The following is a 26,904-nucleotide window of genomic DNA, read 5'->3' on the forward strand; positions in this document are numbered from 1 at the left end:
GAGGAGCTCACATTGTGAGCAGTGAATACAGTATACCAATTTGAAAGAAGTACAAGTAAATCACTGCTTCTCCTGGAAGCAGTGTTTGGGGCCTTGGATGGTGAGGAGAGAGGAAGTAAAAGGGCAGGTGTTACACCTCCTGCGATTGCATGGAAGGTGCCGTGGGAAGGGGATAAAGTGTCAGGAGTGATGGAGGAGTGGACCAGGGTGTCGCATAGGGAACAGTCCTTTCGGAATGCTGATGGGGGAGGGGAGGTGAAGATGTATTTGGTGATGGCATCATGTTGGAGATGGCGGGGGATGATCCTTTGGATGTGGAGCCTGGTGGGGTGGAAAATGAGGACAAGGGAAACCCTATCGCAGTTCTGGGTGTGAGCAGAGGGCCTTGTCAACCACAGTTGGGTGGGTGGGGGTGGTGGTGGTGGCCGATCCTCGGTTGAGGAAAACATATCAGAATCGCTGTTGTGGAAGGTTGCATCATCAGAACAGATGCGACAGAAAAGAAGAAACTGGGAGAATGGAATGGACTCCTTACAAGAAGCAGGGTGTGAGGAAGTGTAGTCGAGGTAGCTGCCGGTGTTGATGGGCTTATAATGTATATTAGTAGACAGCCTAACCCCAGAAATGGAGACAGAGAAGTCAAGGAGGTGTCGGAGGTGGACTACGTGAAGTTAAGGGAAGGATGGAAGTTGGAAGCAAAGTTAATGAAGTTTTCCAGTTCCGGGCGAGAGCAGGAAATTGCACTAGTATTTTCAATATGCTGGGAAGAGTTGGGGGAGGGGGTCCTGTGTAGGACAGGAACAAGGAATGTTCATCGTACCCCAGAAAAAGACAGGCATAACTAGAACCCATGTGGGTACCCATAGCAACACCTTTTATTTGGAGGAAGTGAGTGGTGTTGAAGGTGAAGTTGTTCAATGTGAGAAGTTCAGACAGAGGGTGGTGGTGGATGGGGGCTGGTTGGGCCTCTGTTCGAGGAAGAGGCGGAGAGCCCCGAGACTGTCCTGGTGGAGGATGGAGGTATAGAGAGATTGGACGTCCATAGTGAAGAGGAAGTGGTTAGGGCCAGGAAACTGGAAATGTTTGAAATGACGTAGGGCGTCTGAAGAGTCATGGATGTAGGTGGGTGGAGATTGAAAAGGGGAGGAAAAATAGTCAAGAAAGGAAGAAAAAAGTTCAGTGGGGCAGGAACAGGCTGAAGCAATGGGCTGAATTTTATTAGTGTGCGTAGATTACGGCGCGCTTTGAAGTCGGTGACCTTCAGGCACGGCAGCGCCATCGCTGAGCCTTTGCGATATTTCATGTGGGGGCTCATTTAAAAGGAGGGGGCGGAGCTGCCGCCCCAATGACTGACTTAGGGGGAACAGCCGTTCCGTCCCCAGCAATGGCATCCGGCACCATCACTCAGGCAACGGTGTCATTTTTAAAGGGCTTCACGCCCTTAGGAAAAAAATAAATTTTTAAAGTCACATGTGCATTCCCTTCACAAAAGTAGTTAAAAGATGGAGGCCCTTTCCCAACCCCACAATTTTTTTTTATTGGCCTTTATATCAAAAGTTTACTCTATTCCCAACCTGAACTCACCACCACCCCCCCCCCCCCCCCCCCCCCCCCACCTATCTAGAACATAGAACATAGAACAGTACAGCACAGTACAGGTCCTTTGGCCCACGATGTGCCGACTCTTTAACCTATTCTAAGATCAAACTACCTACATACCCTTCATTCTACTATCATCCATGTACCTATCCAAGAGTCGCTTAAATGTCCCTAATGTATCTGCTTCCACTACCACCGCTGGCAGTGCATTCCACGCACCCACCACTCTCTGTGTAAAGAACCTACCTCTGACATCTCCCCGAAACCTTCCTCCAATCACCTTAAAATTATGCCCCCTGGTGATAGCCCTTTCCGCCCTGGGAAAAAGTCTCTGGCTATCCACTCTATCTATGCCTCTCATCATCTTGTGCACCTCTATCAAGTCACCTCTCATCCTTCTTCGCTCCTGAGAAAAGCCCTAGCTCCCTCAACCTTTCTTCATAAGATATGCCCTCCAGTCCAGGCAGCATCCTGGTAAATCTCCTCTGCACCCTCTCTAAAGCTTCCACATCCTTCCTATAATGTGGTGACCAGAACTGAACACAATATTCCAAGTGTGGTCTAACCAGGGCTTTTATAGAGCTGCAGCATAACCTCGCGGCTCTTAAATTCAATCCCCCTGTTAATGAAAGCCAACACCCCATACGCCTTCTTAACAACCCTATCAACTTGGGTGGCAACTTTGAGGGATCTATGGACGTGGACCCCAAGATCCCTCTGTTCCTCCACATTGCCAAGAATCTTGTCTTTAAGCCTGTATTCTGCATTCAAATTCGACCTTCCAAAATGAATCACTTCACACTTTTCCAGGTTGAACTCCATCTGTCACTTCTCAGCCCAGCTCTGCATCCTGTCAATGTCCCGTTGCAACCTACAACAGCCCTCCACACTATCCACAACTCCAGCAACCTTTGTGTCATCGGCAAACTTACTAACCCAGCCTTCCACTTCCTCATCCAAGTCATTTATAAAAATCACAAAGAGCAGAGGTCCCAGAACAAATCCCTGTGGAACACCACTGGTCACCGAGCTCCATGCTGAATACTTTCCATCTACTACCACCCTCTGTCTTCTATGGGCCAGCCAATTCTGTATCTAGACAGCCAAATTTCCCTGTATCCCATGCCTCCTCACTTTCTGAATGAGCCTACCATGGGGAACCTTATCAAACGCCTTGCTAAAATCCATATACGCCACATCCACTGCTCTTCCTTCATCAAGGTGTTTTGTCACATCCTCAAAGAATTCAATAAGGCTTGTGAGGCATGACCTGCCCCTCACAAAGCCATGCTGACTATCTCTAATCAAACTATGCTTTTCCAAATAATCATAAATCCTGTCTCTCAGAATCCTCTCCAATAATTTGCCCACCACCGACGTGACTCATCACCTTTCCTCTTCAACCTCTTCCCACCATCCCTACAGCCAATAAAAAGTGTTTTTCCTGCTTCCCGCCGCCACCACCCCCCCCCTCCCCCCCCACCCTTCCCACCAGTGTCTCGCCTTGAATCCCCAAACGGGGATCGGAAGTTGCGGGATGCCCGACCACTGGCTGGAATGTTGGCGTGGGATGGCCGCCTGGTCCAGGTAGATTAATTAACTGTTTTGCATCAGTTTTAGTAGGCAAATGAAGATCGCGCCACTTGGCGGTGAGGGGGCCACACTGAAGCCGCGCTGCTGCCGGTAAAATGCGGTGGATCCTTCTTGGCATCAGACGTCGTGGCGGGCCTCTCCGACAAGTTTTTTTTAGGCCCTTCCACCATGACCCCTGACATTGAGGGGCTGGTAAAACTCAGCCCAATGCATCTACCAGGACAGTCCTGTTTGTGAATTTTGTGAAGGAGGTAGAAGCGGGCTGTTCGGGGTTGCAGACGATGATGTCGAAGCTGTGGAGAGAAGATCTCCAGAGAAGATGAGGTCAGTGACAACCTTGGAGACAGTGCCTTGATGTTCAGTGGTAGAGTGATGGTCTGGGAGAGGTAGGAAGAAGTGTTAGCAAGTTGGCACTCAGCCTCTGCAAGGTAGAGGTCAGTACGCCAGACGACAACAGCACCACCCTTGTCAGCATGTTTGATCACAATGTCGGGGTTAGACCTGAGAGAATGGAGTGCAGCAAGTTCAGAGGAAGACGAGTTGGAGTGAGTGAGTGGAGCTGAGAAATTAACATGGCTGATGTCACGCCGACAGTTCTCAATGAAAAGATCAAGAGTGGGTAAGAGGCCAGAGGGAGGGATCCAGGTGGAGGGAGAATACTGGTGGCGAGTGAATGGATCCACTGGTTGGGGGGAGGGCTCCTGCCCAAAGAGGTGAGCCCAGAGGCAAAGGCGACTGAAGAAGAGCTCAACGTCATGCTGACTGCGAAATTCATTGTGGTTAGGACATAAAGGGATAAGGCTGAGTCCTTTGCCAAATATAAACCGTTCAGTGTCAGAGAGGGGAAGGTTGGAGGGTATTGTGAATACATGGCAAAGGGTGAGATTAGAAGAAGCGATGGAATCAGAGGGGAGTGAAGGGGAAGATTTATGAGAATGGTTCCAGGGTTGAGGGACTTCAGTTTCGAAAGTACAGAAGCTGTAACTTCGAAATTCTCATTTGAGAAGAAAAAGTTTAGAGAAGATTTAATAGAAGTGCTCAAAATCATGAGGGGTTTAGACAGAATAGATAGAAAGAAATTGTTCCCATTGGCAGAAGGGTCGAGAACCAGAGGACACAGATTTAAAGTGAATGGCAAAAACAACAAAGGAAACATGAGGTAAAACCTTTTTACGCAGTGACTGTTTACAATCTGGAATGCACTGCCTGAAAGTGAGGTGGAGGCAGATTCAATCGTGTCTTTCAAAAGAAAATTGGATAAGCACCTGAGGGAAAAACAATTGCAGGGACTAGCTAAATTGCTGTTGCAGAACGCCGGCACAGGCTCAACAGGCTGAATGGCCTCTTTCCATTATATGATTCTATCGCCCGACTCTGCCCCCTGCCTCAGCTCATTCACTATAATCCTCCTCCATGCCTTTGTTACCTCCAGACTTGCCTATTCCATTGCACTGCTGGCCAGCCTTCCACTTTCTACCCTCTGTAAACTTGAGGCCATCCAAAACTCTGCTGCCCATGTCTTAACTCGCACCACATTCCATTCACCCATCACCCCTCCACTCGCTGACCTACATTGGCACCTGTTTAAGCAACACCTCAATTTAAAAAAAAATTTACATCCTTGTTTTTCAGATCCTTCCACGGCCTCCCCCTCCTTACCGCCATAATCACCTCTTGCCCCACAACCCTCCAAGATATCTGAGATTCTGTAATTCGGGCATCCTGATCATTGCCGATTTTAACCGTTTCACCATTGGTGACCATAGCTTCAGCTGCCAAGGCCCTAAGCTTTGGAGTTCCCTCGTTAAGCCTCTCCACCTCTCTACCTCTCTTTCCTCCTTTAAGACACTCCTTAAAACTTGCATCTTTGACCAAGCTTTTGGTCATCTGTCCTAACATCTTGTGTGGCTCTGTCAAATTTTGCTTTATAGTGCTTCTATGAAGTGCCTTGGGCTATTTTATTACATTAAAGGCTCTATATAAATACAAGTTATTGTTATTATTGGTGGTGCCTTTCAGATCAGACGTTAAACTGAGTTACTGATGTATTTGCCTAGATAATGACTGATTATATTTCAAAAAGTACTTCATGGGCTGTGAAGCACTTTGGGATATGCTGAGGTTGTGAAAAGTGCTTTTCAAATGCAAGCTCTTTCTCTTCTCATGTATTTTTACTGTAGTTGTTATGTTATTCCTTGTGTAGTAGCAAATAGTTTGCAACTCTTATGCTAAACTATACTGTAATTAATCATATTGCCTGACCAATGTACTCAGCGAGGATGCAGGGGTGGGGCAGGGGAAGATTCTGATGGCTTCTTTACAGAGCCAAGGAGGAAGTTAAGATTTAAAAGCAAGCCAGAGGGTGAAAACGTGCCAGTGATGCTTCTGGAGTGGAATACCGCACCCCTTTTGACCCAGAACTAATGGGAGAACTGTATGCTGCCTCGGCACTACTCTCTGGACCTCCTTAGTTAAATCCCTCTATCCCTACCACATCACTAACTTTTTTTTTAAAACTCAAATCCTAAGGTTTGAATCATCTCTCCAGCTCATGTTGTATAGCTTGGCAATTGCTCCTTTATTTCTTTTTTTTTCCTTCTTTGTACCTTAGGATGTTTTCGACATGAGAAGTACTATATAAATGCAAGTAGCTATTGTTTCATTAATGTTATGGAATGGAACGAAATTTAAGAAGCCAATTCCAAGCTAAATCTTAAATAAAAAATGCTTATTTTTTGTTACAAATTAGTTTCTGTGATTTATTGCAAATCCCTACTTCATTGTGCTAGCAGTGGGAGACTAGGTGTATTCTCTTTGAGAGGAAGGAGCAGAAAGAAGTCAGAGTGGTCACATTGAGTTATGGAAGTCTGTGGGAGGTTGTCCAGGTTGCAAATGCTGCATGGCATGGGAGGTCCATAAAAAGGGGAAAAAAGGTTTAATAAATAATTTTGTAGATATTAATATGGTACGAAACCGGTTGCTGTGTTGAAAGCCACTAACTAAACTTAGTACTTAAAGAATTAAAATACTAGGGCAATAACTCTGACATTCTTAATTACATTGCCAGATCCAGAAAAGGTGGCGTGGATATTATGTTCGAAAGTGCATCCATAATTACTATGACATGAAAAAGTATTTCAAAGGCCTTAGCATGAAAAATCAGATCATAAGGTACGCTCCTAATTTTGAAATGTAATTCCGTGGTCATGATTTATTTTTCATCTGTACTTGTTTAGAGATTTACATAACAATTAAAGATCTGAAGAATTGCAAAATAATAAATTAGAATTGAAAATAGACGCATTTTACAAAAATAAGGTTGTAACCATGTAAGATTTGAAAAGATAATGCTTATAAGTCAAAAATATGTACGATTAATGCGATTTTTACAACTAACTGATAGTTTGGGTTTTGGTAGCTTGTCTATTTTTAGTTTCTTGTTCTATCTTGTAATCACTGCTGCCGCCATTGACAAGATGCAATGCTCACCTCCCAATGAGTCGGTGAGTATATGCACCACAGGGTGTGATACTGATCCACTTAGACCAGGAAATTTCCACAATCAGTCCTTGATCTGTGTTGAGTCAGCATATCTTAACCATGGAAGTATTGAAGACACTTCAGGCTAGACAGGGAGAAAGACATTTATCGAAAGTTTCCATCCCTGGAAAGTTATTCTATATGGAAGCTGGATGGGGACTGGAGTATATGTTAAATAGGATGTTGAGACTCACTGTCTAGGATCACAAATTAATAATGGCCTCTTAACTAAGATACCAGAAGTCTGTTGGCACCTTCAGAATCATATCCCAGCTTTTGTCAGTAGCCTAGAATTTGCTGAAAAGTTGTGACATAATTACATGCACTATATTTTTTCAGAGGAAATGGGTGCATAACTATTATCAGTTTTACACTGAAACATCACTACTCATAAATTTCCTCGATCACTTCCAAGATTTGGTCACTTATTTAAGCAACTCTGCCGCCCTTGCAAAACACAGGTGCACACCTGTTTCCTGGATTTATGCAAATAATTTCCTAACCGATCTACACCCAAAAACAGTGCGGTACTGCCAGAAGTCACTTGATCTCAGCATAATGGAGTATTCTGGAGTTTGATAGCAATTTTCTTTGCATTTTTGTTTTAATTTTTAGTGAAACTGGCACCATAATTAAACAAAGTGTTTTCAGTCTTAGTGTACCAAATATCTTTTGGGACCCCATCCCCTCCCGTACATTCATTCGGGTGAACTAAACAGCTGGAAGAGGAGCAGCTGAGGCGAGAGGTTCTGAGAATGAGTCACCATGGCAGCAGATAGCAGCCCACTCACTATATTGCCCCTATTGGTAATGTTGCAGTTGTGCCTGTTTTATGCTGGGGGTTTTTTTGTTCTGGAATAGGCAAATGAAATCTGCAGGAAGTTGTGGTATGCATTCCAGTGGGCAAGACTGGTGCAGAAACCAGCATAAATTTCGATGTAAATTTCTGCATAAATGCAATACAGGAAATTCCTAAACAGTGCCTTCGAGAGAGGATAGCAGAAAATTTCTTGGTGGCATGCACAAAGCTCACAGAAAAGTATTTTGTTCATATGGCATATGTATAATTAAGGAGAAAATATTTTACAAATGTAATATATTTTGAAGTAGTGTTAAATTATTTGACATTTATGGCATCACACAATAGAAGATGAAATGGGCTGTATAATGGATGCAAAATACGTTACCTTGGTGCATGACTGCACGTAGTGCTGTTTGGAAGAACATCACATTAGCGACAAACCGTGAAATTTAACAGACAATATAGCACAATTTTCAGTAACATTCTATTGGGAGAAGGAAACTACTAATTTTCTATTCGAGCTGTTTATATCAACTACACTTACCTGAGCATTGCATTACCCTCTATGTACAGTACTTAATGTCTTCAAATTAAGACTTGTGTTGCTACAGTGATAAATGGATCTGATTAATTTAAAGGCTGAGTATGCAATTGGTAAGCTTGTATACTTCTAACCTCTCGCTAGATATGCAAAAATTAGACCCCTGTTTGGATCAAACAAATGATATCATGAAATTAAAAATTAGCTGCCCTGTTGCTGAGTCATGACGTTAATAAAACATTATTAGCTTGAAGCTCAGAAAAGCTACTGTTATTTATTGCAAAAGTCAAAGCAAACATTTTATTTATGTGCACAATCTTGAAATACTCGTTCTTTTAAATTGCTCCTGATTTATTCTTGAGGGGACCTGACTGGGTGTACTAAAAGTAACATAATTGCATCATCCAAGACTGTTGCTCTTAGTCAATTCCATGGATGGCAATATTACAGTGTCCATCTTTGGATCATTCAACTTTCCTGAAAAATCACTTAATGAAGTTAGGAGACCCAAGTTCACTATCATAATTTTGTAATGCAGTTTTGCACAATATAATAATTTATCACTTGTCAAGCAGACAGTTTTAGTTTATACATTTAATAAGGGCATCCTTTAGTATGGGTAATTAGGACTGAACAGTTTGCATATTTACTAAATGCAGAATGTCATTGCCACCACGGCCTATTGCCTACATGAATTATTTCTCTATCTGTGTTAAACAGCTGTGCAATTATTACTGCCATAATCAGATAATTTCCCCTATGTAAGTTTTCTCTTGTGAGGCAATTAATTTAACCCTCTAAAGCTAAACGGAATCTTTACATAAACACATTTGTGCGTGATTGGGGATGGAGGACTTTAGTACAAATTTAAATGTAAGATAAGTTACAAATTTTTATAGATGTAATTTAGGAACCAAAGGTTCATATGTGTGCATTTACCTAAACAAGCTAAATCGCCTTTTTAAAAATCTGATATTTACTGATGAGATCTTTTATTTAAAAAAAAGTTTAAAATTGAATATATATTTTGAAAGGATTTAGTAATTATAGCTTATTTACAAAATTCAAGGTTAATTAAATTTAATCAGGATATTTTACTAATACTATTTTAATTGGATTAAAATGTACTGTATGCTAAACTTCAAACTTTTTTTATTGAAGGCAACTGTGCAGAATATTTGAATCTAAATATATTAGATTAAACATTATAAAAATAATTTATATTTTTCTAAGGTACATTAAGAGCAAGCTGCATTGTCTAAATTATCTATATCTTATATACTTTTGATATTTCTGTTCAAATTTAGGATTTTCTGATAGTTTAAAACGATGTTTTGTCCTTTTGACAAACAACTTGCAATATTTTATTCAGGTGTGTATATTTAAATGGTAATTTTAAATAATTTTGTATTGTTGGTTGGATATATATGTCAAATATGATTTCCAAAGCAGGACTGAAGGTTATGCTGAACACGTGTAGTTAAAATTGTAAACCTAGTTAAAAATTATGTTTAGTACACGGGTAAAACATTTAATTATTAGAATTTGATAAAATCGTAAAAGGTGTTATGTAATCTGTTTACTTGACAAAGTGTTCTATCCGATATCCTCAGCTAAATCTGCTGCTCTTGTTTAATTGTATGTGTTGGATCTAAGAAGGGTTTTTTTTCTGTCCCTCTTGATAGTGACAGTGATGGCCAATCCTCTTGGCTAAAATGTATTTCATTTTTTCACTGTATTTCATCTTACGTAAATATAATTATTTCATTATAATTAATGCTCTGTTTTCTGCGATGGATTAAGTATTAAATGTTTTCTTTAAAGACACAGGGTCACTGATGTTACAAACACATTGGATCTAGCAATGGACAGATCTAATGAGGTTTGTTGGGCATCACACAAAGCAAGAGACACAGATAGGGATCCTTTCATTGGAAATACATTTGTTTGGCTTTACACATCTACTTTAGCGGTTATAATGGGTTTGAGATGTAGGTCAGGAAAGGTCAAAATGCCAGGTTGCAGTACAGTAGAAAAGGTATGGTGAGTGCAATTGTTTTATCTCTAAGCCTGAAAAACTATACACAAACATAACAGGCTATTCTCTAACTTATTTCATATTAATAAACAATTTCAGAAGCAGGATTGTAAAATGGGGCCATGCCACTGTTAGTAATTCATCTATTTTGCAGTTTAGCCTAATGTTGATTGCTTTTGCAGAGGTGCAATTTTTAATGTGATTTTTAAATGTCAATATATTCACTGTTCTAACCTTGAATAAAATAGTAGGCTTAGGAGTAATTGGAAAAATGCATAACTATATAACATAACATAACTGAAGGAGTTACTTATAAATTTTGCTTTGCTCAATTCATGTGCATTGTAAATCTCTGCTTAACTGTAGGAAAGAACTGGAGGAGTATGAAGAGACAAAGAAGAAGGAACGGGAAAAGAAAGCTGTAGAAGAGGAAGAGAGGAGAAAGCATTACCAAGCCCGAAAGATGCATTACCTCCTCAGCACTGAGCAGGTCTGTGTACCTGTCCTGACAGCTTGCATAGTCGCCTGGGTCTCTGCCTGACAGAGATAAACTATCAGGCTGAATGGGACATGACTTGCTGAAATGATATCACAAAGACAATACTTCGAGTTCAATTTAGTGCTTTTCTATTGTGGAGTGCAAGCACCATGACTACTAGGTGACAGCATCTTCATACAGGCAGCATCAGCATTGTTGGCAGAAAGAGTCCAAGTCAGCAGTTTGATCTGCTGGCAGATAACACAACAGGAAGGGCATAACCTCAGACTAACAACTCATTTTGACTGCCTTGTTTTGTGTTGTAGTATTGTCAAGCACTAGCCAACAAGCTGTTAAACTAAGATGGTAAAGCATTTTTTTAATTGTCTTATCTTTTTTTGCAAGTGTTTCAGCAGGGTAGAGTTCCGAAGCGTAGGCTAATTGCAACTGACAGACTTATTTTATGAAGGCTGCTTTAGGTTCATAAAGCAGCCGCTTTTCAAAATCGATGTGTCTAGAAATGTCTGGAAGAATTTTTTGATGAGTTGCTACAAGCAAACAAAGCAGCCTCTGTTTACATAGTATATTTAGGAGAATGGGTAGAAAACTAAAATAGTAAAAGGGCGACAAAACCACTTTTGGTTGTTTAGCTGCTATTTGATGCAGTACTTTACCATAAATGCTGTAAAGAAGTCAATTAAGTTGACGTAGACAGGAAACTGAGCTTATATTTCAAATTACAAAAGTGTACAATTTGGAATTTTTTTAACTCTATTTCTTTTTTAAAAATTATAATGCACCAATAATATAAATACAGTATTATTTGTCTATAATTATGTTGGGGTTCGATAGCGAAACTGCAATCTTGTAAAGGCTGAGATATAAATCAGGTAATTTATATAGTTTATCCATACATGAAGGAGTCCTAACAAATATGTGCTGTATCAGATATTAGTGCACCAGAGAATATTATGGTCAGAAAAGAAATGCAATAGTACATTATGTAGTTTTTGCCCACTGACTCTATCAGCAGTATTGTAGAGCTTAAAAAAAAACTGATAACATCTTAGCTGCAATATTGAGGACCTGTCTTTTTTTTGGGCTTTGGTGCAACTAACTTTTGTGGAGATATTTGCATATGTGATATCCTTAAAACTCATGACTTGCACAGTGAAAGTTCTGGAAAGAGATTCCATAATTTTCAGTTTATCCGTGGGATTCAAAGCCATTACTTTTTTTACAAACCTATTATTTTCAAAGAAAAAGCTAGAAAACAAGTCGGCATGGTATGCAACTGAATAAATGCATGCTAATGAGCAATTAACTTGGAAGAAAACAATAGGAAAATGTAGGAGGCATTTTTGCCACAGTGTAGTAAAATTGCAAACCTCAATGAAGCTGAAGTACTGGTAGGGGAAGGGATCTCCAAATGTGCTAAATAATAAAAATTAATAGGTCACATACAAAAATATGCATTCAATATGGAAAAATGTGTTAACATCTTTCTGTAAGGATTTTCTAAAGCTCAATATAAATTTTTTATATCCCAGAAAATTATAATCACATTTTCCTTGTTCCAAAGTAGTTGCAATTTTCAACTGAGATACAAAAATAAATGAATCCAAGTTATAATTGATATAGTTTGATATTACTTATTCTATCCTCAGTAATTCCTGCACAAATGTGTTTTTTTTTGAACAAATGTGTTTTGCCAAATCACCCAGTCAGTGAGAGACGATCACTCCTGACACCTGGGTGAAGGAAGATCATATCCAAGGGCTATAACTTTCACATCAAAGAGCCTCTCCCAAGATCCCAATACATTATGTCATTGGTTATATTATAAGGAGGAGTCCCTCAAGGGTGATTGTATATCTAGACTGATGAAATATTTGTTATGGTTTTGTGGAGGTGTCTTGAGATCAGGAGAGGAACAGATTTTATTCTTAATACTTGCGCTCAAAAGGACAGACTTCAAAACCTATTTTTAAATATAAAATGCTGAACAAGCTCCTCAAACGCAGAGATCAAGATGGTCATCCCACCTATGTCTCTGACTTTTCTGAGAAGCTTTTAACTTAACAAAATTGAACTACTTCACACAGCCATTAGGGATGTCAAAGAAAGTTTTTAAAGAAAATATTACTATTGCAGAGTATTGTTCATTGGCATAGCCTCTCTAACCGGAGCCTTCAAATGCTGAAAGATGATGGCTACAACAATTTGCATTTATATAGCATCTTGAACATAGTAAGCACCATGCAGGAGCATAATCAGGCAAAAAAATTACACAAAGCCAAAAAAGTAAATATTAGGGTCAGTGTTCAGCAAATTGGTCAAAGAGGTAAGTTTTAAGAAGCATCTAAAAGAGAAAAGAGGCAGAGATGTTTAGAGAGAGGAATTTTAGAGCTTAGGGCCTAGACAGCTGAAGGCATGGTATGCAACTGAATGGTGGTGCAAAGGAAGTCAGGGATACACAAGCGATGAAAATCGGAGGAACATAGAGTTCTTGAAGTGTTATCGGACTGGCTCAGCTTACAGCCATGGAGAGGGGTGAGACCATGAAGGGATTTGAACACAGGGATGAGAATTTTTAATTCAAGGAGCTGATTGGTGGCCTGGAAGTCAATATAGGAACACAGGAGTGATGGGTTATGCACCTGTATTTTAGGTAAGTGTACTTTGATCTCGTGAAAGAAAGAAGTTGCATTCATATAATGCCTTTCACAACCCCAGGACATCCCAAAGTGCTTTCAAGCCAATGTAGTGATAGCAGTGATGAGATTTTTTCATTCTGATCCAGGTACCACAGGGTGCTGATAATGCAGAGATGTGAAAACAAACTGAAAACTAAAAATAGATTTAATTATAATCAGCTATATGAGCATGAAATTTTCTGATCTGTCTACCCAAGATCAGTGTAAGCAGTGGCCATGTGGTATTGAGATGTTTGGAGCAGGATTTGGCAATGTTTCAAGAATTTTAATTGGTAATGCCTCCCTCACTTAAAAGATTGATACAAGGTACTGAACTTTTGCCACAGAGGCAGGAATCGGGAGCCAAAGGGGTCACAAATCCGCCTCCAGGGGGAAACTGATTAAAGTTCAGATTTTCGCATGGGTAAGCCCTTGATTGATATGGAGATGGGTTTCCTGTCCACTTGGAACCAGTGGGGGCAGGCACAGAGGTGAGTCAGATGAAGCGTGGGCCTCATTTATTCCCACGACAGCCATCGCTGAGGCTGCTGGCTGTCCTGTTTGAGAGATCTGTGTTTTGTGCCAAAGCCTTCCACTATACTAGAGGGAAGTGAGATGTCACAGGGAAGTCAGAGGCCTGACACCCGGGACCAGGTAGACCCTCACTTCATTGCTGACCTGGATTTAGTGCTGGAGACTGTGAGGGAGAGGAGGGGGGTCATCTTCCCAGAGGGTGGCAGGAGGAGGCCACCTCATCAGCACTTCTCTGTTCAGCATCATGACCCACTACCTCATCTTCCTCCTGCTCCTCCCCTAATGAGATGTCTCCTTCCAGGGCCTCTTTGTCCCCAAGGTCTACACCTCTCTGGAGGGGTTTTAATTGAGAGTGCAGCAGACCACCACAATGACCAAGACCCTTGCAGGAGAGTATTAGAGGGCATCACCTGACCGGTCGGGAACCAGAATCACATCTCCAGAAGTCCGCTGGCCTCCTCAATGGTTGACCTACTGAGCAGGTCTCATTGCCCTACCTCTGTCTGGGGCTCCCATTAGAGTGGTGAGTAGCCATGTCTTCAAGAGATCTCCCTTGTCTCCTAGAATCCATCCATGAACTTGGGGGTTGGAGTGAAGATCTGAGGCAGCCTGGACTGGCGAAGGATGAAGGAATCATGGCAGCTGCCAGGAAAGAGAGTGCACACGTGGTGGAAGCTCTTGTGGTTACAGACCAGTTGCATGTTGAGGGAGAGTTGATGGATCTCACTGGCTGGTCGGTGGGTGCCTGAATTGGCCATGTGGGTGCAAGAGGCTCTGCCTGAGGGAATCCAGTGATGGAGGCAGAACCCAATGCCCTCTGTTCTTCTGAGGCTGTGTATGTCATCAAATGAATGTGCTGCCCAGCTCTGACAAAGAGGGCATCATTGACCAGTGAGATGCATTGGTCTGCAGTTGTTTGTGAGATGCCACAAGGTCTGCCGCTGATCCTTGGAAGGAGACAGAAGCAAAGAGGTTCAAGGCAACAGTGACTTTGACGGCTACTGGCAGGGCATGGTGACCAGTGCTGTGATGCCTTCAGCAACGAAGGCGCAGGAGTTAGTGACCATCTTCTGGAGAGTTGCAGTCTCCTGTGGCATTAGGTCTTGGTCATCTTCAGGTAGATCCATCTTCGCAGTAGATCCCTGTGTTGAGAGTATGGCCTCTGTTGCCTTCCTGCTCCTCTTTCCTCTCCCGTGCTCTCAGGATGCCCAGGGCTCCACCCTTCCTGCAGAGGGTGTTACCCAATACTAGCCGCAACCTTCCTCTTTAGAGAGGTGACAGTCCTATTGTGATTGTCAGCTTTGTCGCTGTGATGCCTGTGGGGTGATGACCCCGTTTGCCCAAGTGCCGAGTGTCCACTCTCCCTGCCACCTGTGCAGCGCCAAGGGCACCTACTTACCAAGTGCCGACTCCCATTTTGCCCTGCTGACCCTCTTATGGGGCCGGTTGATGCCCTAGGCCAGCCTTGATTGGCTCCTCACTGTGTGCCCATCTCCACTTAGCTGTTCAGAAACTGAGCTTCTGAGACCCCTGTGCCTCTTTTATATATTCCACCCTCCCCCTTCAACAAGTTGTTAATGAGCTTTTTAACTAGTTTAATTGGCCTCAATTGGGAGGAGAGCGGGATTCCTGTCCCGCCCCCTCCCTGCCCTGGTGATTATTGAAGAGACCTCTCAAGCCATCTGTTCCACCTGAGCCGGTGCAGAGTAAAGGCCTTCTGGACTAGAATATCGACTGCCTTGGATTTGTTAAGTATTGCTTTTAGCCTTAATAAATTATCCTGATATCACTGTCTGAATTCTTATGGTCAAATTATAAGTAAGGTTCTAAATCTTGCAGCGCCTTGAAGTTGATATGCCGCTCGACGCCAGTATTTTCATCCAGCCCCCACCCTGCACCCCCCGCCCCTGCCTCTGTTCCAGACTTTGGGTTGCCCCCGAAAATTCAGCCCATGGAACTTCGATATCATTTCAATTGCCCTCCCATTTAGGTTGTAACTAGGAGCAGTTTTGACAGCACTCCAATGCCTTGCTTCCCAGTCTCAAGCAAGTCAATGGTTGCCTTCTGATTCACAAGTAATTTATCTTTCTTCTGATTCCATGGCAATTATTATATAAGTTGGCCTTGTAAGTAGCTGATCCACTTGCCCAATCTGGCATAAAGGAAGGCGATACTTCACCTTCATCCAAAGGTGCTGGAATTTTTTTTTTCTGGCTCATGGTCACAGGGTTTCAATCTACTTGACTCTATGCTGATCTAAGCAGAATGCTGCTTCCACTGCAAGGAATATTATTACAAGGAATGGGATATCAAAAAAAAAAACTATTTATTATGAATCCATGACTTAAGGTACCACTCTTAGCACAATTTTGGCAATCTGGTTGGTACTTTGCACAAGTCCTTTGGCAGCTTGTAGACATGAACCCATAGCTGGATCGCATTTCTGTCATGACAATAGTGTTCAGCATTTAATTCAGCTTTAAAAGCTGCTATCCATAAAATCTGTAGAGTATAGTTTCACTTAAGAATGAGGAATACTACATTTAAAATTGGTGCAGCAAGATATTTTTCTCGGAAAATATATTTTAAAACCTCTTTCGTATATAGACAGGACTAAGCAATCCCACAGCCAACAGATCAGATCCAAGCTCTGAGTCCTGCCATATCCAGTCGTGAATGGTGGTGGACAATGAAACAACTGACAGGAGGAAAAGTCTCCACAAATATCCCCATCCTCAATGATGGTAGAGCCTAGCACATCAGTGCAATAGACAAGGCTGAAGCATTTGCATCCATCTTCAGCCAGAAGTGCTGAGTGGATGATCTATCTCAGCCTCCTCCTGAAGTCACCAGCATCATAGATGCCAGTCTTCAGCCAATCCGATTCACTCCACATGATATCAAGAAACGGCTGAAGGCACTGGATACTGCAAAGGCTATGGACCCTGGCAACATTCCGGTAATAGTACTGAAGACTTGAGTTCTAGAACTAGCTGTGCCCCAAGCCAAGCTGTTCCAGTACAGCTACAACACCCAGCAATGTGGAAATTTGCCCAGGTACGTCCTGCGCACAAAAAGCGGGGCAAGTCCAACCCAGCCAATTACCGTCTTATCAGTCTACTCTCGATCACCAGCAAAGTGATGGAAGGGGTGCTATCAAGTGGCACTTGCTCAGGAATAACCTGCTCACTGACGCTCAATTTGGGTTCTGCCAGAGCCACTCAGCTCTTGACCTCATTACAGTTTTGGTCCAAACATGGGACACAAGAACTGAACTCCAGAGGTGAGGTGAGAGTGACTGCCCTTGACATCAAGGCAACATTTGACTGAGTATGGCATCCAGGAGCCCGAGCAAAACTGGAGTCAATGGGAATTGGGAGGGGGAGGGGGGAGGAACTCTCCGTTATTTGGAGTCACACCTATCACAAAGGAAGACTGTTGTGGTTGTTGGAGGTCAATCGTCAGTCCCAGGACATCACTGCAGGAGTTCCTCAGAGTAGTGTTCTAGGCCCAACCATCTTCAGCTGCTTCATCAATGACCTTCCCTCCATCATAAGGTCAGAAGTGGGGATGTTTGCTGATGATTGCACAATGTTCAGCATCATTTGCGACTCCTCAGATACTGATGCAGCCCGTGTTCATATGCAGCAAGACCTGGACAACATTCAGGCTTGGGCTGATAAATGGCAAGTAACATTCATGCCAGGCAATGACCATCTCTAACAAGAGAGAACCTACCCATCTCCCCTTGATGTTCAATGTTCAGCATTGCCATTGCTGAATCCCCTGCTATCAACATCCTGGGGGGGGTCGCCATTGACTAGAAACTGAACTGGACCAGCCACATAAGTGCTGTGGCCACGAGAGCAGGTCAGAGGCTGGGAATTCTGCGGTGAGTTACTCACCACCTATCTTCCCCCAATGCCTGTCCACCATCCGCAAGGCACAAGTCAGGAGTGTGAGGGAATACTCTCCACTTGCCTGGATGGATGCAGCTCCAACAACACTCAAGAAGCTCAACACCATCCAGCACAAAGAAGCCCGCTTGATTGGCACCCCATCTACCAACTTCAACATTCACTCCCTCCACCACCAACGCACGGGGGCAGCAGTGGGTCCTATCTACAAGATGCACTGCAGCAACTCACCCAGGTTCTATCGAAAACACCTTCCAAACCCGTGACCTCTACCACCTAGAAGGACAAGGGCAGCAGATGCATGGGAACACCACCACCTACAAGTTCCTCTCCAAGCCACACACCATCCTGACTTGGAACTATATCGCTGTTCCTTCACTGTCGCTGAGTCAAAATCCTGGAACTTCCTTCTTAACAGCACTGTTGGTGTACCTACACCCCCAAGGACCCCTCAAGAAGGCAGCTCACCACCACCTTCTCAAGGACAATTAGAAATGGGCAATAAATGCTGGTCTAGCCAGCGATGCCCACATCCCCTAACAAATTTTTTAAAATCATGCAACTATACTTGTGCACCTTTTAGGAGAGGAGGTATAGAAGAAAAATGGTTAGTTATGTATATAGCTTAGCAAGAATTTAGAAACAGCATAAACTCACTATGTATTTCATTATCATATTTCACCACATTCAATTTCTGGAGTGAATTGTCAGGAAAGCTAGTACAAATGTGATTGTTACTGTGCTGTACTCTCTCTGCTCTGATTTTAATGTTGGTATTGGAAATAATAATACTGTGTAGTGTCATCCTGGGCCCTCACCTCCTAAGAATGAGGCACATTAATTTTGTCATGAACATTGATTTTAAACTGTTACTGGAGTGAGGGGAGGACCTGTTGAACAGATCAGTCATGACTGGAAAAGACATTTGTATATTAACAGACAGTATTTGGAAGGACAAAGCAGCCATTCCCTGACATTCAACCCACAATGCACTTTTGATTGCCAGACGTTGAAGCTGGGGATGCTCGCATTCCAGGTTGACTGCAAAGATGGCTGAATACTCAAACGGACATGGTCAAACCAGCTAGTCACATGACTAACCTGCTGGGCAACCTGAGTTTTTTGAATTTATATAAACAGTTTGGTCATAAAGCTGTTTGCTCCTGGACTGAGAAGATCTCTCTCCTGTCTGCTCCCATCTCTTTCTGACAAGCCTCTGAATCCACTGAAGATACATGAACCCCAAGAGAGAAAAATCTTGAGGTTTAAGAAGAATACTGGGCCCCAACCAAAAGCAAAATCTCTCTACAATCAAGGACTCTACAGTGAGCTCAAAGAACCGTAACAACAACTCTTCAGATATTGCCTTAAACCTCTCCACTTTATTTTTCTTCTCCTTTCTGTCTCTATTTGCATGTGTGTATCACGTACGCATACTAGCCTGGGCCGCGATGTCTATCCGTAGGTGTTAAACTTAAACTCTAATTCAGTTAATAAATTTCAACTTTTCTTCTTTAAACCTAAGAGAGCGTGTTTGTGCTGGTTTTTTTGCCTTATAATTGGAAAGTGGTGAATAAGGATCCACCAAGGGGGAGCTAAAAACATGGTGTGTTTAAAATTAAACCCTGTTACGGTAAGACCAGGTGAAGGCTGAAAGGGAACCCTAGACCTCTTTCGCAGCTGGTCGTAACAGTAGAAATAAACTATTATACCTCCTGCTTTTGATGAACCAGTCGTTTTCAGCTGTATGGCTAGAGTGTCAGATTGATTGTTGAAATCAGCATGCCTTGTTCAACAATCCATCTTTGAACCCAGTTCCCTCATTGAAAACAGGCTGGTTTTTCCACAGGAAACATATTTTGTGTAATGTATGCCATTTCTTGTACATCTCTTCAGACTTTGAATTATAAAGGCCTTAATGGCCCTTCATTATTGTTCTGTCAATTGCCAGGCTTGAACTCATTTCAGTTATTCTCTTGTGAATACAGTTGGAGGATATTTTCATACAAAATTTGTGACGTGTTTTTTTAGGAGGCAGGAAAGTAAGTTCTTAAAATAGAATGTGAAAGAAAAGCAAATGATTTGCAACAAAGCAATTTAATGGGGGTTTGTACATCAAGAATACTTGCATAATTTTATAACTGAAAATGCGTTAATCTCCAACTCAGCCAGAGGTAATTGCAACTAAATTAGAAATGTAATTCATTTTTAAAATAATTGTACTACATGTATATTAATGAACCAAGATGTCATTATTCAAAAAAAAGTAACATCAATTGTAATACATTCCAAAAAATGAAATGTCGTAAATGGGTTTGTACTCCTTTTAACTTGCTTTGCACGATTCAGCTAATGGCTCAATATATAAATGAGCTTGATTGTGTGGAAATGAGCCTTTCAGACAAGGAAGGCTATAAGTTTGAACTCTAACTTGTGCAGAATTACCTCACTTTTGGTGTGGGGTGGCAGGGGAAATGTTTGGAGAAAGGAATACACCGGCGTTGGTTTCACTATTCTTGGGGTAGGAATGTAAATATTAGTATGGAGATCCAGTCCTATTTACTATCCAGTAACCACTGCTGGAAAGAGCATATTTGCAGGGCTAAACTAAACTGATCCACCCCACTGATGACAATAATCTGACGCTCACTTGAAAAATGCAGTGCAAGTATACACCAGTGATTGCATTTAAGAGTGGAGGAAAGAAAAACAGAAAAAGTCACTATGCATTTCAAAGTGTTTTTAAATGTAGTTGAAAGATAGGTCTCTGCATACAAAAATAAAAGCAAAATACTGCAGATGCTGGAAATCTGAAACAAAAACAAGAAATGCTGGATTCACTCAGCAGGTCTGGCAGCATCTGTGGAAAGAGAAGCAGAGTTAACGTTTTGGGTCAGTGACCCTTCTTCGGAACACAGCTGAGAAATTATGTCGGAGTTCCGAAGAAGGGTCACTGACCCGAAACGTTAACTCTGCTTCTCTTTCCACAGATGCTGCCAGACCTGCTGAGTGAATCCAGCATTTCTTGTTTTTGTCTCTGCATACAAAGGTATTTCTATTAGTAAAAGGCAACATTTAAAAAAACCCTCTAACCTCATCATCAATCTGTTGTTATTACACACTGAAGTGAATTTTTAGTTCATTGTACTCCAATTCATAGACATTGACCGTGCTCTCGTCCTTACCCAAATAGTTATTTTCACATATAAGCATAGATATTGGGAATTTTATGATCTCCCCCGTGGCAGGTTTGGAGGTGGGGAGAGCATATAATTGGGCGGAATGGGGGGTGGGGGGCAAACCCGCCGCCTTCCTGCCTCTGCCAAAATTAAGTCCGGGGCAGGAAGACCTGTGAATGGCCTTCCTGCCCCGCTGCCAATTGAGGCCCTTAAGTGGCCAATTAATGCCCCATTAGGGGCCTCATCCCGCCGCAATTAGCAGTGGCCTGTCACCGCACAGGGAGCATGCCAAGCAAACCCATGTGGATTGCCTGCCGGCCCCAGTGCGGGTGGGGAGTCCCCTCGTTAAAAGACACTTACTGCCTGAATGAGGGACCCGGCATCGGGAAGTGGGGGCCCTGCTGAGAGCCATCCCCCTGCCCTTACTGCCGAATCCCCTAACTCCCCTTCCCCATGACCCCCACCCCGCTAGACCCCTCCCACCCTAACTTACCTGTGGCCTGGGTCCAGCGCCAACTCCTAGGCCTCGGGTGGGTACTCTACCAGCAACAGTCAGCGCCTCCACAGTGGCACTGCTCAGTTAAAGAGCTGCCAGCCTCTGATTGGCCAGCAGCTCTGAGGGCAGGACTTCCATTGCCTGAGTCGTTGATCCCATGGAAAGCCCACCACTGTCCAGTTAAGTGCCTAATTGGCACCTGATTCGACAGGCCTTCCACAGAAGGGGCAATGCCAAGTTCTCCTCGGCGCTTTTGCTGGAGGTCGAGACCCCCGTTGTCCAGACAAAATCCCAGCCATTGAGTTTTAATAGGGCTGTTCCGATTCCATTAGGGACCATTAACTTATAAAAAGAGAAAGTTAAATTTCCAGTTATTACTGAAAAATTACTCCACAAGATTTCATGTTTTAAACAAAAAACTTTACTGTACAAGAGTTAAACAAAACAAAACATTACTAACTTAACACTACAATTTGAAATCACATACTTTAGACTTAAAATCTTAGAACATGAAGACATCTATTTTAATTTCTAAACCTCAATAGAACATCCCCATTTGATTTTTACATCCACCCCTAGAGTTCCCCTATATGTCACAGGATCTTGGCGGTTTGTTCACTTCTCCTGGGACCAATCCAAATGTACCACAGCTCTTAAGGAATTCACTTCGATTTTCCATAATTTCTCAGCTGTCTTTCAAGGTACAAGATCTCCTGGGGATTCTCCCTCTAGCTTCAGTTAGGCAAATCCTCCAGTTCTCTTCCAACGCCTCCCAAATTTGGACTTCCCAGCTTGAGCAGGGGCCTTACTCAAAACAGAAACACCCCGGTTCCTGATGGCCTCTTTGCTCCTGGGCCCAGTAGCTCCCAAAGCCAACTGCTTTCTCTGTGGCCAACTGGCTGTCAAAGTCAACACCAAGATTTAAAAAAACACCAAACCAAAGGCATCCCCCTGCATCATGTATCGCCATAGCTATCTGGTACGTGGGATGTCGTAGATGGCATTCTAAGTTAATTACCTCCAACTCCCAAAACATCTCTTTTTATTAACAATATCAATTATTCATAGGGTATCAGGAATCAATGACAACAATCTCTTCTAAACTTTCTGGCTCCAACTTCCAATTAAACAAGCCTACTTGCTGGCTCTCACCTCTCTAACTCTGAATCGGTAAGCACTCATGGAGACATCTTTGAACTTTAAATCTTTGGTCGTCTGCAACCTTTTGAAATTCTTATAGCTACACATTTAATTCCCCAAAACTGAAAGTGACCTCTTAAAATATTAATACGAACTATGAACCAGGTGATCGTAACAGGGTATATCACAGTTGAACTTCACTCTGTACTTAACTGATGTCCATACTTTCCAGCAGCGGCCCAAATGTGTAAGTCAAAGATGATTATTTTTTTTTATTATTTTAGAGATACAGCACTGAAACAGGCCCTTCGGCCCACCGAGTCTGTGCCGACCAACAACCACCCATTTATACTAACCCTACAGTAATCCCATATTCCCTACCACCTTCCTACACTAGGGGCAATTTACAATGGCCAATTTACCTATCAACGTGCAAGTCTTTGGCTGTGGGAGGAAACCGGAGCACCCAGCGAAAACCCACTCAGTCACAGGGAGAACTTGCAAACTCCGCACAGGCAGCACCCAGAATCGAACCCGGGTCCCTGGAGCTGTGAGGCTGCGGTGCTAACCACTGTGCCGCCCATTGGCCAAGTTCAGGAATCAGAGTATTACAATAAAGAAAAGTAAATTTCAGTTGAATATCCTGAAAATCCTGGAAGATGGTCATAGCAATATATATTTATGTAATGTTAAAAATTTTATCTACATCAGTTAGGAAAATAATTAGGTTTACATTCTGAAAACGTAATTTCCCTGTAACATAGTAAGTAGCAAATAAAGGTGTGATGCTTCAAAGTTTTCCTTGTTTAAGACCTCATGTTAAGTCTCGTTCAAGTCTTCATTGTCAACATAAAATTCCATTCTCCAAGTCCTGACCGTACTTTCACAATCCCGTTCTTCCTACCTCTCCATAAATGATCAAATCTTCATAGGTTTTGATATAGGTTATGTTAAAATATTTGAAGCTTCTAAAATTATCTGTTACAGTACTTGGCAAGAGCTTTCCTTTTATCATCCAGTTTGCAGGTTGGAGTTCTAGGTCTGATTGACACTTGTGTGTCATCTACAATTATGATCAATTTTGTTGATCTTTTCGGCCAGGTTCTTAACAATAGTGAATTTATAGGCAACGGTGGCATTAGATATAAGGTAATGGCTTTTTGAGAATTCAATAAAGTTCAGATCTTATTAACAGCTCAAATCCTTAGTAATTTGAATGTTTACATTCACTTTTACCAGCTGATTCCAGTTTTGTAAAATCCTCAGTTCACCCTATTAAAATGAACAGAAAATCAATATTGACAGTGACAGATGGCAGAAGACTGGAGTGTGAGATCCTAAGCTCTTTATAGTTTCAGTTTCAAATCTGTATTTATTGTGGTCATTTAATTGTATTCTCTAAAATAACATCCAATAAGTATTCCACAATAGATTTTTGCATGTGTCTGTAATTTTGTACTTATATTTAATTAAAATGTTGATGTTTCTTTCTTTATACCTGAACTTTCTAAGTTCAAGTGTAAACTAATCTATTTAATTTGAACATCTTGGAGCTTTACACATGTGCTGAGGGACATACATACAAAAATACTTACAAATTAGGAGCAGGAGTAGGCCACTTGGCTCCTTGTGCCTGCTCTGCCATTCAACAAGATCATGGCTGATATGATTGTAACATTTATTCCACATTCCTGCCTACCCCCGATAACTTTTCATCCCCTTGCTCATCAAGAGTCTTGGAATCAGGAATATCTTGATGTGCATGAAATAAACTAAGATCACACTGATTTTTTTCAGATAACCTTGCATAAAATCATAATGGTGAATTATTTTACCAATAATTAGTCTCCTTTACAGAGAAGATTAAACTGAGCAAAACAATGTACAACTTGCTATATGTTATTTGTCCTCACTAATGCCACAGTCAATTGCATATACCTTACCACAAGACCGCATAATCTTGGATCTAAAAGTATCTCGCATTCCCTCCCAAGCTGAGGCTTAAATCTTATCACATGTACAGTTTAACTTTATTCATGTTATTAACAAACATAAACTTCCAGTCTGCCTTCATATTGTTCCTAACTTGGTGGTGTGCTTATACGTTTTTGGTAAACAGCATCACTAACAGAATACATTTTTTTGAAAGAGTTGTGAATTCCTTTAAAGCTAAAACATACAACATCCAGGAGTGGTGTATCTGATTTATTCTTTGGATACAAAAATGTCTAATAGCTAATTGATTTTGGATGTAGCATAGAAATGAGGATAATTTATTTATGTTAGTACTATTATATCAGTTAAGTATCCCAACAGCTCTTTTTAAAAAGGCTTTTAATTGCTAATGTTATAAACAATGCATCTTTCATGGAACAAGTAGTATAAAGAGCGACGGTTAATTGTATATACAGCATCAGCTGACCTGTAATTTGTTTGACTTAAGATATGAAGTCAGGCATGTATGTATTTTTATTTATAATGTTACCTTAAATTGCACTCTGTGTTGGCATATATTGTGCTTAAAAATTCTGAAAATCCTCATTTGCAAATGATCATCATAAAGCAGGAGCAGAAAATTATCCCTTTAACGTACAGAGCTTCTAAAAAATATATATATTTAGCAGTTTGTTGAATTGCAGAGACTACAAAGATATAGGTAGTATATATCTGAACAGGTGTATTGCATAGATAGGCACTTCAATCAACTAATCAGTTGAAGGCAATTTATAGCGTCTGTTAAAATAATTTTTTGCAGAATTTTGAACAAACTATAATATCTCTAATTTGTTGTAGAACAAAAATTGTAATAACACAATTACTGTTTGTCGTCATATTTCAAATAATACATAGCATAACAGCAGAATGCAGCCAAATATATCCCTCAAAGTTACAATATCTTTTTCAGTAATTTATGTACCAACTTCAATTTTAATTATTAATTCTAAACTAATTTATGATATATCCACTTTTAAGATATTTAAGCAATCTTGGGAATAAATAATCACTGCAGTGAAAATTAAATTATTTTCAAAAAGATATTGCAATTAAATACAAAAAATACAAATGACTGAAATTACTCCTTATTTAATATATTTTGAAATGATTGTATAACTTTAGCAGTCCACAATACAGTAATGAAAACATGCTTTTAAATTTTTTATATTTGCTAAGAAATATCTTTGCTAGAGAATACTCAGTATAATTAGTTGGGAGTGGCACTACTGTTTTAGATCGTTTGTTTTATCTACCAAAGTTAAGATTTTGTCTTTCCTTGGCAATGTCACTAATTTGTTGCTTACCTTATTTGTGTACTGATGCTTACTCCTAACATTTAGAATGACTATATAAATTTGAGGTCATTTGAGTTACTGTGGAAGGTGGAAAGAAGCAAAGAAGGAAAGAAGCAAAGAAAAAAAAAATCAAAATTTCATAAAAATGCAAATAATTCTAACAGGTGTAATAACATACAAAATATAACACAACAAATATATCATAGTTTATGACATTTAAAATAGTTATCTATCTCAAAACAAAAGGCCGCAGCAGACTATTTTAGAAAATATTATATCTGCATTCTACTGATTATTTACTATATTGTAAAGAAACTGATGAAATATTAAGGATAAATTGTAATTTTGGGTGGGAGGGACAAAGAGAATGAGACTAATAATGGCAAATCAATTAAGTATCTTAATTGAAATACTGATTTTTTTTCCATCTTTTTGGCCAAGATTGCACACACAAATCCTGCCTCTTTTGTAAACTATGTATTCAAATGAAAATGTTTTCTTTTAGTCAAAGGTTAGCCTTAAGAATCAGTTATAAAATGCTACAGATCTCTTCAGTACAATTTTCAAAAATGTAGTAACTCCAGATGACTACTAAATATTCAATAAAACATTTAGGTACTATTTGAAAGATTTATTAGTTCTAGAAAAATATTTCCTCTTCCAACATATATTTAAAATACATAAGGTTGTTTGGTGGTTGATGTCATCTACATTTAGAGCAAATTGGGTTTAGTGAATCAAACAATGGGATTCCAATGTATTACATTTCTTGTTTTTTTGGAAAATTTTGGTATATATGTTTCTGTTTCAAACTGTGCCTTTGGTAGTAGTGGTATAGTTAGTATTGGGTCATCTGTGCTTCTCAAATGACTTGTTTTGTTAATTGCTTTCAGCATTAATTATGGTATTTGTTTAATTAATCTTTACAAAGCTTTTATGTGAATGAAAGGATGTTATTACATGGCAATGTATAATTTCAGTTCTCTCAGGAATACCCAGAACTGTTTACAGCTATTCATTTAAAAGTGTAATTGCGCAATTGGCAGGCAGAAATGTTACCT

General features: G+C 40.9%; 1 protein-coding gene across 6 annotated transcripts in view; it reads left to right on the forward strand.

Moving 5' to 3' along the window:
- spata17 (spermatogenesis associated 17) overlaps nt 1-26,904 on the forward strand; it is a 381,466-nt gene that overhangs the window by 68,115 nt on the left and 286,447 nt on the right. For all 6 annotated transcript variants that reach the window (XM_068045058.1, XM_068045059.1, XM_068045061.1 and 3 more), the window contains exons 5-6: nt 6,260-6,363; nt 10,480-10,603. In XM_068045058.1, coding sequence (XP_067901159.1) covers nt 6,260-6,363; nt 10,480-10,603 — 228 coding nt within the window. The remainder of the gene's footprint in view (nt 1-6,259; nt 6,364-10,479; nt 10,604-26,904) is intronic.

The sequence above is a fragment of the Heterodontus francisci genome, chromosome 13 (assembly GCF_036365525.1).
Source record: "Heterodontus francisci isolate sHetFra1 chromosome 13, sHetFra1.hap1, whole genome shotgun sequence".
Taxonomy (NCBI): domain Eukaryota; kingdom Metazoa; phylum Chordata; class Chondrichthyes; order Heterodontiformes; family Heterodontidae; genus Heterodontus; species Heterodontus francisci.